The following is a 13,820-nucleotide window of genomic DNA, read 5'->3' as shown; positions in this document are numbered from 1 at the left end:
GTTAAAAATAAATATTCTTGCACTACCACACTATAATAAGCTCATTACATGTGACGTAACTGTATCTTAATGACATCCATTAAAGTACTGCTATTTATTATATTATTACAACTATTGATTTCCAACTAAGCATATGCGATATTGATTAATATCGTATGCTAAGCATCTCGCAAACCTTGAGAGCACCTATCCAAAATGTCAGGCGCGAGTTTTGAAAGTCATATTGACCGAATCACTCAAACATTAACTCAACTTCAACCATTCCACTGGGAGCCATTCTCCAGATAAATTTCACAGTACAATCAACATGTATTTAATGTAAAATAAATTCTGTTCATGTTAATTTTAATATCCTTATAAATTGAGTTAGTTTTCTGTGTTTTAATGCGTTGCTTTGAGGATAAAATCTTCATACGAAGCCCTGCAAAAAATCTATAAATACGGCGTACACGTCTGCCATCTGTTTCATTACTCTGGAACACGCTGAAAACACACTAACACTCGTGCCATCTGTTAACAATAGTCGAGAACTCGCTGAAAATACACGCATGTTCACTACTTTATTATCAATAAAGTAACAAGGTAAGATTTTTGTAATGACTGAAAACCTGACATTTAATTATGGTGGAACGAAAACAGTCGCTTACGCTCGTTTCGTGTCTCTATGACTACCACTATAGACTCTTTGCATAATATAGCTACTATTCAAATAGAGGGAATAGTCAGTAAATTGACCAAAATAAGCATGATGAATGAAATTAAATTTATGGAGATATTTATGGAGAAGGCCTGCAGTGAGACATTATGGCATACGTCGAAATAGAACCATATAGAAGGAGCAGTCCAATCACTATCAAAATTTAACGACGGAAAGAAATAAGTAATACATTTTACCAGAAGTCCTGTACAAAGTTAAATGTTCTTTTTTTGTGTCGTGAATCTATGACACGGCTCCTCCTGAATTAATTCCCTAATTGAGGAAGCCATGCTGAGCATTATTTTTCCCTACAAAGTCCATAGAAACCGGCTGATTTTGAACCCACGAACCTCGGTCCCAAAGTCCAGCAAAGCATCGTTCGATCACTGAAAACGACAAATTGGAACAGTTTCTTTGCAACTATTTCATTATATTGATGAACAATCCTTCGCGCACCCCCCTTGAGTTACTCTTCCTATTGCCATGTGTTACAGATGGCTTGTGTTCATGTAATTCATTTTTTAACTAAATTGTAACAAAATATTTAATTGATGTCTATGTCACATTTTGTAAAATTTTTGGTCTGTCATTACAGTACATAGGTTATTCAAAACCTAAACAGACACGGTGAATTTTGTTTTGATCTTAAAAGCAACAACAGAATTTTTTCTCTTGTATGGAGGAAAGATCCGAACACTTACACTGCAGCCTGAGGTTTATTGTGCTTACTATTCCTATTCTGTGAATGATTGGGTAGCCGAACGGTAGCGCTCTTGTACAAATATAGCACGCCGCACCGTGAACTTAACCCGGGCTATTGTATAGATGATAATGATGATGATGATGATGATATGTTAATTAATGATGGCGAAATGAGTCCGAGGTCCAACGCCAAATGTTACCTAGCAATTCTGCTTCAATTGGTTGAGGGAAAACCTCGGAAAAACCTCAACCAAGTAACATGTCTCAACGAGGATTTGAACTCGGGATCGCTCGTTTCACGGTCAGACCTACTAACCATTACTCCACAGCGGTGAACTAACAATAGGATTTACAATAATTTGAGTATTTTTTTTTATTTAGTAGTTTCGGTAAAACCAAAAACATTTATTGGAATATACAAATTTACTCACCTGTCTAATGAGCGTCAATAAACTTTTCCAACGTATAGGCTGTCACTTTACCGATTCAGCGAAGTCGATGCAACGTATTAGTTGTAATAATTCTTAAGATGCTAGGTTCAATTTAGCTTAATAAAAAAGTGACGAGATTTTACGTCAAGAAAACTACAGAAATGATTTTTTTAATTGTTAAGGCGCTAGATTTCTATTTAGCTTAATTAAAAAAACAAGATTTTACGTTAAAAAACTACAGAAATGATTTTGTAATAATCACCAAGGCGCTAGATTTATATTTAGTTTAATTTAAAATAAGACAAGATTTTACGTCAAGAAAATTACTGAAATGATTTTGTAATAAATGTTAAGGCGCTAGATTTATATTTAGCTTAATGTAAAAAAAGACAAGATTTTACGTCAAGAAAATTACTGAAATGATTTTGTAATGAATGTTAAGGCGCTAGATTTATATTTAGTTTAATTTAAAATAATACAAGATTTTACGTCAAGAAAATTACTGAAATGATTTTGTAATAATTGTTAAGGCGCTAGATTTATATTTAGCTTAATGTAAAAAAAGACAAGATTTTATGTCAAGAAAATTACTGAAATGATTTTGTAATAAATGTTAAGGCGTTAGATTTATATTTAGCTTAATGTAAAAAAGACAAGATTTTACGTCAAGAAAATTAATGAAATGATTTTGTAATAATTGTTAAGGCGCTAGATTTATATTTAGCTTAATGTAAAAAAAGACAAGATTTTACGTCAAGAAAATTAATGAAATGATTTTGTAATAATTGTTAAGGCGCTAGATTTATATTTAGCTTAATGTAAAAAAAGACTGGATTTTACGTCAAGAAAATTAATGAAATGATTTTGTAATAATTGTCAAGGCGCTAGATTTATATTTAGCTTAATGTAAAAAAAGACAAGATTTTACGTCAAGAAAATTAATGAAATGATTTTGTAATAATTGTTAAGGCGTTAGATTTATATTTAGCTTAATGTAAAAAAAGACAAGATTTTACGTCAAGAAAATTAATGAAATGATTTTGTAATAAATGTTAAGGCGTTAGATTTATATTTAGCTTAATGTAAAAAAAGACAAGATTTTACGTCAAGAAAATTAATGAAATGATTTTGTAATAATTGTTAAGGCGCTAGATTTATATTTAGCTTAATTAAAAAAAGACAAGATTTTACGTCAAAAATATTATTGAAATGATTTTGTAATAATTGTTAAGGCGCTAGATTTATATTTAGCTTAATTAAAAAAGACAAGATTTTACGTCAAAAATATTATTGAAATGATTTTGTAATAATTGTTAAGGAGCTAGATTTATATTTACCTTAATTAAAAAAGACAAGATTTTACGTCAAAAATATTATTGAAATGATTTTGTAATGATTGTTAAGGCGCTAGATTTATATTTACCTTAATTAAAAAAGGACAAGATTTTACGTAAAAAATATTATTGAAATGATTTTGTAATAATTGTTAAGACGCTAGATTTATATTTAGCTTAATTAAAAAAAGACAAGATTTTACGTCAAAAATATTATTGAAATGATTTTGTAATAATTGTTAAGGCGCTAGATTTATATTTAGCTTAATTAAAAAAAGACAAGATTTTACGTCAAAAATATTATTGAAATTATTTTGTAATAATTGTTAAGGCGCTAGATTTATATTTAGCTTAATTGAAAAAGAAACAACAAGATTTTACGTCAAGAAAACTACAGAAATGATTTTATGATAATCATTAAGGCGCTTGATTTATATTTCGCTTAATTTAAAAAGATGACACAATTTTACGCCAAGAAAACCATAGAAATAATTCTGTAATAGTTGTTAAGGCGTTAGATTTATATTTACCTTAATTTTAAAAAAATGACAAGATTTTACGTCTAGAAAACTACAGAAATGATTTTGTAATAATTGTTAAGGCACTGGATTTATTTTTAGCTTAATTAAAAAACATGACAAGATTTTGCGTCAAGAAAACTACAGAAATGATTTTGTAATAATTACGAATGTATAAACACTTTAAAGTTAAGCTTAAAAGTTGTAAACAGAATATTCAAACTTGGAACTTCGTCCTGTACTTTCCCAATACTTATTTGTGCGAACTTGAGCTCTCTGTAGCGAATTTCCTAAAAACAGCCCTGAAGAAAAGTTCGCAATTAACAAACATCTTGTGTTTAACTCAAGAGCAACTTCAGCCTCGAGTAGACAAACTGGTGAAGTGAAGGAACGGAGTCTATCTGTCGCTTTGTTCATGTGCAAAGTTGGATGTTCGTCGTCTTAAAACTTTTTGGCAGCAAATGTTTTAGTTTCGAAATAAATATAAAATGAGAATATAAAATAAAGACTTTCAGCCATTTAATGTTGCTAATTGGTACAGGGCTTCAGAATTAAATTAAGATAACATTTCCCTTCGCTGAGTCAGTAACGACCAATAAATATGCATATCTTTGTAAGACAAATATGATAAATTGAGTGGATAAATCGCAATATAGCGAACGCCAGTAGGGGAAGTTATCCCCACCCACATGAAATGTGCATTCGACACAACACTAGCCTATCACGTAGAGCAGTGATGTCGACGAGAGCACAAATGTGCTCATAGCCCGTATGCGCTGATCAGAGCACGTAAGGCACGCAGGTACAAGTCACTGGTGAACACAAGGGCTGTACATTACACATTGATGAAGTCGTTCAGTAAGTTTCAGGCTGACTAGACTCTTAACTTCTTATGTAAGTGAAAGATGAGGTTGGTTTGTGGAAATTATTTAGTTATAACGACAAGCAGTGTCGAACGCCTGAAATTACTAGTTCATCTACAGAATGATATAATATTCAAATTAGTTTGTTTTTATTGATATTAAATAGTAGTAAATGTATGTAAAGATATATTGTAGAGCTTCTTCCTCACAGCATTGTATTTATGTTAACAGAATAAAGTACAAACAAAAGTGCGTGCTGCTAACGGCGTAAATTCGTTAAGTGTCAGTCAGGAGTTGTGTCTATAAATTGTCCAGATTTTCGTACATAAATTCTCAGTTTAACGATGTTTCTTACTATTAAGATATTGTACTGTCCAGATATTTTGAATTACGTGAATATTTATTAGAGCTCATAATAGAAAAAACAGAGACAGTCCAAAACTAGTTGACTCTACATGGATCGAGGAACATAACTTTCTCAAGGATATATTAGAGCATCTGAACGTTTTGAATTTGAGATCGCAAGGAAAGAATCAATTAATTTGTGTCGACAGATATTATTAAAAGCTTTCAGATGAATATTTCATTGTGGATGTCGCAGATCTCACAGCACAGTTTTTATAATTTCAACGCCTTCAGTCATTGACCTCCTGTTCAACAGTGTAAAATACTATAATGTTTTTAAAAATCTCTGGGAAGAGAGACGGTGTCGGGTGGAGTTCCCGGGTAGCTCAGTTGGGAGAGCGCTGGTACGTTCAACCAGAGGTCCCGGGATCGATACCCGGCCCCGGAACAATTTTTCCCTTGAAATTATTCAAATCTCTGGGAAGAGTTCCATAGACGATTTAAAGATATTGACCTACTCCAGCTCAAGTTGGATTTGTGTCGGCAAAAATCAGAAAAAAAGAACATCTCTGAATTACGCGAGAAGTCAGGAATTTAAATTTGTTTCTAGAAGTGTGATGTTGCTTATATAAGTAGTACATGATTAAGTAACAGTTAATAACAATAATTAGGCCTAGGCTAATTATAGGCCTCATTATGTAAAACTGCTTAAGTTAAAGAGAAGCTAGGTTTATTATTTGTTATATCCTACTATTTTATAATTAACTGCATTTATTAGAGAGGTACATGTTGCAAAATATGCTTTTATTTCTTGTATGAGTGTGACACATTATCTATTACTTAAGAGCAGTTTAATTCATCTTGCAGTGATAGGCCAATAGAGTTCATTTTGCTCACCCCTTCTTGTTCACCGCTACTGCTTGTAGAACAGATTCATTGGAACCCGAGAGCGCTTGGGAGCGCGTAGCGTCTTTCGCGTGCTCTGACCTTGACATCCCTGACGTAGAGTGTCTGTTGAGCTAGTAGGGGAAAAGTGGAATGGGTCGTGGGCGGAGCTTCTACGTTCGCTATATTGCGATTTGCCCAATTGAGAATATAAAATAATTCCTTTATAATTATTTAAGAAAATAAGGATCTAAGTGTCATTTTTGTGGAAATTGTGTTTCTACTGGAATAGCAATTGATGTATCTATCCTTGTAATACAAATACGAATCATAGTGCGGACTGTTCCTTTATCGTTTTATCAGGTTCATAGATCGGGGAAAGTGTATGTGCTAATAGTTTCAACATATTGTGACAGCTGCGTCAGGATTCGAACGCGTGTCCGACAGGGCGCGCAGCAGACGAAACGTTGGTCGCTTAGGTGTGGTGGCGAGGGGAGCTGAGAGGGTAGAGGGACGGTGTACTACGGCGACGCGGCGAGGGGAGGTTGCGCGCGCATCTGGTGCTTGCGGAGAGAAGAAAGGGGAAAGAGCGACCGCGGCAGAGAGGAGAGGGGCCCGGATTGTTCGAGTGCTATCTCTGGACACGCTTGGAAATATCCAGAACTCGAACTTTCTCGTCTACGTCGCTGTGGGTATAAATTACGCACGCGAGTGAACTTCAGTCAGTCAGTAAGGCAGTGTTGTTACAGTGAGTGGACAGAAAGCCAGCCAGTCTTGTGTACCAGAGTTCGACTTGAGTGTGTGTCCGCAACTGTGTGAGCATCCGAAGGCCTGAGTTCGAGTGCAGTGGACCGCAGTTGGAGGGACCTGAGTTCGAGTACAGTGAACTGTCTCTGAAGGTCTGTGGTTCGAGATACTGTGAACTTGAGTGACTGAGCTAGAAGAACTGTGAACTGAGAACTGACAGTTCCGATTTGTAAATAGTGCTTTGTGTACATTAGTTAAAATTAACAGTTCATTGTTGTTCTCAATAATCCAAGTAAATTGTCATTGTCGTCTGTGGAGTGCAATAACGAATACTGTGTTGCTGTGTGAAGAGCAAATCCCATTGTTGACGGGAGTGGAATTAAACTGTAGAAAGTGAAGAGTTATTGTTAAGAATAAAACTACATTATTGTTTTGAATTTTAAAATTTACAATATATTATGACTCGTTTTCCTCTGAAGTTAGAAAATAGCACAAGCAATACACCTTTTGGTGAGGCGGCACTTCACAATTAGTATACAGTGCCGTCGCCCCGTTTTACAATGCCTCTCGTATAAACCAAAGTGTTCATATAACTGTATTAAATTATTTCTATTGTATATAACTAAACCATTACCTATTTTTAATTTATTATTGCAATTATTCCACTAGTCTTTTCTTGTCAGTCATCAATTCTTTCACTAACCTTACTCCTCACTCATTATTATACCAGAAATAATATACTTCTAATTCTTGATCCCCTCCTATATGGCGCATTTCCTCTCACTTCACATCCCTATCTATTTGTACTTTTCACTGCTAACTTTTCCTCATTGCTACTTTATTTTAGGTGTGAGTTTTCTTTTCTCTCGATTCATTTCCTTCCTCACCAGTTCCTTAAGTCACACTGCTTTTCCCCTTTGTTTTCCCCTCTTTGTTCATCACTGCTTCCTGAATAATCTTCTACTTGCATTTCTCTACTTCTCGTCAGCATCTATTTGGATCTTAGTTCCTTCACCACCTCCCATATGATGTCCACTATTTTTCCTCCATTGCACTCAGATTGCACTGAGGTTATGTCCTGCTGTGCTTGCTGAATACCAGTTCGCGTCACTCCTATTTCTTCTTCAAATGACGTCACTGCCTGCTTCATGGGAATTTTCGTCGAGTTGAGCACTTTCACACCTTTCTAGCTGCTTTCGTGTACACTAACCATATTCGTGTCATTAACCTCGTCTTTAGATACGAAATTCTTGATTAGATTAGAATAATTATAATGTTTCTTAAGCAACGCATTCCAATTGATTGCCATATTTTTCTGACAACAATTGAATTAGATCAATTATAATGTTCCTAAAGTAATACATCCCAATTAATTGTCATGTATTTTTCACATAGCAATTGAATTAGATCAATTATAATGTTCCTAAAGTAATACATCCCAATTAATTGTCATGCATTTTTCACATAGCAATTGAATTAGATCAATTATAATGTTCCTAAAATAATGAATCCCAATTGATTGTCAAGTATTTCTGACATTGCAATTGAATTAGATCAATTATAATGTTCCTAAAATAATGAATCCCAATTGATTGTCAAGTATTTCTGACATTGCAATTGAATTAGATCAATTATAATGTTCCTAAAATAATGAATCCCAATTGATTGTCAAGTATTTCTGACATAGCAATGGAATTAGATCAATTATAATGTTCCTAAAATAATGAATCCCAATTGATTGTCAAGTATTTCTGACATAGCAATGGAATTAGATCAATTATAATGTTCCTAAAATAATGAATCCCAATTGATTGTCAAGTATTTCTGACATTGCAATTGAATTAGATCAATTATAATGTTCCTAAATAATGAATCCAATTGATTGTCAAGTATTTCTGACATTGCAATTGAATTAGATCAATTATAATGTTCCTAAAGTAATACATCCCAATTAATTGTCATGCATTTTTCACATAGCAATTGAATTAGATCAATTATAATGTTCCTAAAATAATGAATCCCAATTGATTGTCAAGTATTTCTGACATAGCAATGGAATTAGATCAATTATAATGTTCCTAAAATAATGAATCCCAATTGATTGTCAAGTATTTCTGACATTGCAATTGAATTAGATCAATTATAATGTTCCTAAAATAATGAATCCCAATTGATTGTCAAGTATTTCTGACATAGCAATGGAATTAGATCAATTATAATGTTCCTAAAATAATGAATCCCAATTGATTGTCAAGTATTTCTGACAATGCAATTGAATTAGATCAATTATAATGTTCCTAAAATAATGAATCCCAATTGATTGTCAAGTATTTCTGACATTGCAATTGAATTAGATCAATTATAATGTTCCCAAAGTAATACATCCCAATTAATTGTCATGCATTTTTCACATAGCAATTGAATTAGATCAATTATAATGTTCCTAAAATAATGAATCCCAATTGATTGTCAAGTATTTCTGACATAGCAATGGAATTAGATCAATTATAATGTTCCTAAAATAATGAATCCCAATTGATTGTCAAGTATTTCTGACATTGCAATTGAATTAGATCAATTATAATGTTCCTAAAATAATGAATCCCAATTGATTGTCAAGTATTTCTGACATAGCAATGGAATTAGATCAATTATAATGTTCCTAAAATAATGAATCCCAATTGATTGTCAAGTATTTCTGACATTGCAATTGAATTAGATCAATTATAATGTTCCTAAAATAATGAATCCCAATTGATTGTCAAGTATTTCTGACATTGCAATTGAATTAGATCAATTATAATGTTCCCAAAGTAATACATCCCAATTAATTGTCATGTATTTTTCACATAGCAATTGAATTAGATCAATTATAATGTTCCTAAAATAATGAATCCCAATTGATTGTCAAGTATTTCTGACATAGCAATGGAATTAGATCAATTATAATGTTCCTAAAATAATGCATCCCAATTGATTGTCTTGTATTTCTGACATAGCAATTGAATTAGATCAATTATAATGTTCCTAAAGTAATGAATCCCAATTGATTGTCTTGTATTTCTGACATAGCAATTGAATTAGATCAATTATAATGTTCCTGAAGTAATGCATCCCAATTGATTGTCTGGTATTTCTGACATAGCAATGGAATTAAATCAATTATAATGTTCCTGAAGTAATGCATCCCAATTGATTGTCTTGTATTTCTGACATAGCAATTGAATTAGATCAATTATAATGTTCCTAAAGTAATGCATCCCAACTGATTGCCATATTTTCTGGCATAACAATTGAATTAGATCAATTATAATGTTCCTAAAGTAATGCATCCCAATTGATTGCCATATTTTCTGGCATAACAATTGAATTAGATCAATTATAATGTTCCTAAAGTAATGCATCCCAATTAATTGTCTTGTATTTCTGACATAGCAATTGAATTAGATCAATTATAATGTTCCTAAAGTAATGCATCCCAATTGATTTTCTTGTATTTCTGACATAGCAATTGAATTAGATCAACTGTAATGTTCCTAAAGTAATGAATCCCAATTGTTGCTTTATTTTCTCTGGCATAACAATTCAAATAAACCAATTATAGATTTTATAATGTAATGCATACCACTTGATTTTCATATTTTCTCTGTAATAATAATTGAATTAGATAAATCTATTACAATGCTCCTAAATAAATACATTCCAATTGATTGTCATATTTGCCTGGATTAGCAATTTAATTAGATACATGATAATGCACCCCAAACATGATTGTTCATTTTCTCAGCAATAACAATCGAATTCTTTAAAGGAAAAGATTGTTAAACGCGTATTTTCTTTTAAATAAAGGATTTATAGAAATTAATATTATCATATTATTTTTAACGAAGGTCACTTTTTGTACATTTAAAAATGAAGTACGATTCAATAAGATGATTGCGAAGTAAAGTATCTATATTTTATATTTATAATTTCTTAGGTTTATTATATATTCCTTTATTGGTAAATGATCTTTATATTAATAATTTATTTTATTTGTGTATAATTATAGCATTTTTGGTTAAGATACCAATATTTTTAGTTCATATATGATTACCGCCGTTTATTATCGTCATATTTCCTCTACAAAAACAGTTTCATTAGACAAATCAAGATACGTCTGAAGTAAAACACTTCTAATGGCTATCGTATTTTCTTCCCGAAATAACACTTCAATTGGAGACGTTAAGACTTTTCCGACATGTCACATCTCTAATGATCGTCTGCTGTTATCCTGTCTTTCCTTAACGAAGTTAATAAGGCACGCGACGAGAATGTTTTTGCTATGTTCATCATATATAATTATAGATCACTCCGGTATGGTACTTTCTTCATCTATTGTGATTAGTAATTCATTTACAAATATGTTAATAGGTAAAACGTACAAATTGTATTTAAATAATTATATATCTTTGTGTAAAATTGTTGTATGTAATGTGTCTGTGATCTATTATATATAATAATAATAATAATAATAATAATAATAATAAATACAATACAATACAATACAATACAATACAATACTGACCCAAATTTTGTTTCTGGGTCTGTACACCTTTCGCTACTATAAATTCAATAAATTTCAAAATTTAATTTCTACAAATCCTAAATTAATTTGGTACTCTGATTAGAAGATACTTCTAGATTAATAAACAATTTTTGGAATCCGGAAAGCTTTTATTGTTAAGAGTAATTATACTGTTTTTATTGGGGGTACAATTTGTGTAAGAAAAATTGGTTGCTTTGATATCGTGTACAATTCTGAACATTGTTTAATGTTTTCTTCTATATTTTATTAAATAATAAGTGTGTTGAAATCCTTACCTTATCAGTTGAATAGGTACTCAAAATAAGAAATTTCATTAATTTTTTATCCATGAATTGTAAAATTTATTATTATTATTATTATTATTATCATTATTATTATTATTATTATTATTATTATTATTATTATTTTGCATAAAAATTAGTGAAGAAAAGAACTTGAAATGATAAAACAGAGAAAAAAAAAAAAAATTCATTTCGATCTGAACACGTCATATTGCTTTTAAAATCCGTGTCAGTCGTGACAGCTACATAAAAATGTCACCAATTAACGGCTGATATAAATCCTAACGCCTCCGCGTCGATTCATTCGATAATGAACGAAACCGAACGTGGACTATCCATGATGTAACAAAGCCGTCTAGCTTCGCGGCCCGTCCCGTGTCTGTGTTTTGTGCTGCACAATGAACTGTTTGTTTTAAAACTTAGCGAGGGGGTTGCAGCCCTGAATGGCTGCGGGTAATTAAGCAGCTTCAATGGGAATTGTTCAGTTACCATTACCGCTGTAAACAATCGGTCTTGCATCAAGGAGCGGGTGCTACAGAGACTGTGTGACAGAGAGAGATAGACAGAGAAAGGAGAGAGAGTGTAAGAGAGGGTGCTAGCAGGCAGCAGGCAGGCAGGCACACAGGCAGGTACTCACCGGGCCCGGGATGTCGTGGATGTTGGAGAGCAGCAGCGCGTGGTTGTTGTCGCTTCCCTGTATCACGCCGCTCGTGCCTTTCCGCTGCGAACATATACGGAAACTTCTCTTACAACACTTCTCTTTATTAAAGATGGTAAACCAGAAATATAGCTGCTTTGGTGTTTACATGTTTTATGATAAGGGAAGTGTTTTAAGACAATCGTTATATTGAGTCATTATTAAAACTGTTTACACTTTACATTATCGGTATTTTAAATCTTGTGTATTTTTTTTCTAGGCACATATGCGGATGACGTGAATATGTTAGGAAAAAAATCTACTAACTATTAGCGAAAACACGGGAATTTTACTTGAAGCAAGTAAAGAGATAGGTTTGGAAGTAAATCCCGAAAAGACGAAGTATATGAATGTGTCTAGTGATCAGAATATTGTACGAAATGAATATATATAAAAATTAGAAATTTATCCTTTGAAGACGAGGAAAAAATGGGAGTATAAAGGTACAGTGCATCAGTTATTCATAGATTTCAAAAAGGCATATGACTCGGTTAAGAGAAGTTTTATATGATATTCTTATTGAATTTGGTATTCCCAAGAAACTAGTTCGATTAATTAAAATGTGTCTCAGTGAAACGTACAGCAGAGTCCGTATAGGTCAGTTTCTGTCAGATGCGTTTCCAATTCACTGTGGGCTAAAGCAGGGAGATGCATTGTCACCTTTACTTTTTAACTTTGCTCTAGAGTATGCCATTAGGAAAGTCCAGGATAACAGGCAGGGTTTGGAATTGAACGGGTTACATCAGCTTCTTGTCTATGCGGATGACGTGAATATGTTAGGAGAAAATCCACAAACGATTAGGGAAAACACGGGAATTTTACTTGAAGCAAGTAAAGAGATAGGTCTGGAAGTAAATCCCGAAAAGACAAAGTATATGATTATGTCTCATGACCAGAATATTGTACGAAATGGAAATATAAAAATTGGAAATTTATCCTTTGCAGAGGTGGAAAAATTCAAATATCTTCGAGCAACAGTACCAAATATAAATGACACTCGGAAGGAAATTAAACGCAGAAGAAATATGGGAAATGCCTGTTATTATTCGGTTGAGAAGCTTTTGTCATCCAGTCTGCACTATATCTGAAAGTTAGAATAAATCTGAAAGTTAGAATTTATAAAACAGTTATATTGCCGGTTGTTCTGTATGGTTGTGAAACTTGGACTCTCACTTTGCGTGCAGTTCTGTATTGTGTAACTTTCTCCATTCTCCTGTAACTTCATCCCTTTTAGCCCCAAATATTTTCCTAAGCACCTTATTCTCAAACACCCTTAACCTATGTTCCTCTTTCAAACAGCAGAAATAACTAAAATGCTCTCTCAATTAATATCACTCAATAAAAGAACTGTATTCCAATGGATACCATCCCATTGTGGAATCCTGGGAAACGAGAATGCGGATGCCTTAGCAAAGAAGGGCAGCACTGCTACTTACAGACCTGTTACTAAATCTACGTATTACTCTGTGAAAAGATTTATTAAATCTACATACGTAGACTTCAACAAACAAAATTTGATAACACAATCACAAGGGAAAAAAATGGAACTCTCTGCATCATAATCCACAGTTAATTCCCGATTTACCGCGAAAATCGTCTGTAGCTGCATTTAGATTGGCAACAGGCCATGATTGTTTGGCCAAACACCTGCATAGAATTGGAATATATCAGTCCCCTAACTGCCCATTGTGCAACTCAAACCAAGAAATGGATTCGGAACACCTCGAAATCT

General features: G+C 32.8%; 1 protein-coding gene across 1 annotated transcript in view; it reads right to left on the bottom strand.

The window, feature by feature from the left end:
• Positions 1–13,820, bottom strand: part of LOC138709993 (whirlin-like) — a 508,846-nt gene that overhangs the window by 250,921 nt on the left and 244,105 nt on the right. Inside the window, exon 8 of the mRNA XM_069840671.1 lies at positions 12,029–12,112. Within this exon, the coding sequence (XP_069696772.1) occupies positions 12,029–12,112 (84 nt within the window). The remainder of the gene's footprint in view (positions 1–12,028; positions 12,113–13,820) is intronic.

Source organism: Periplaneta americana, chromosome 12, assembly GCF_040183065.1.
Source record: "Periplaneta americana isolate PAMFEO1 chromosome 12, P.americana_PAMFEO1_priV1, whole genome shotgun sequence".
Classification (NCBI taxonomy): domain Eukaryota; kingdom Metazoa; phylum Arthropoda; class Insecta; order Blattodea; family Blattidae; genus Periplaneta; species Periplaneta americana.
This window is presented reverse-complemented; position numbering and strand designations above follow the sequence as displayed.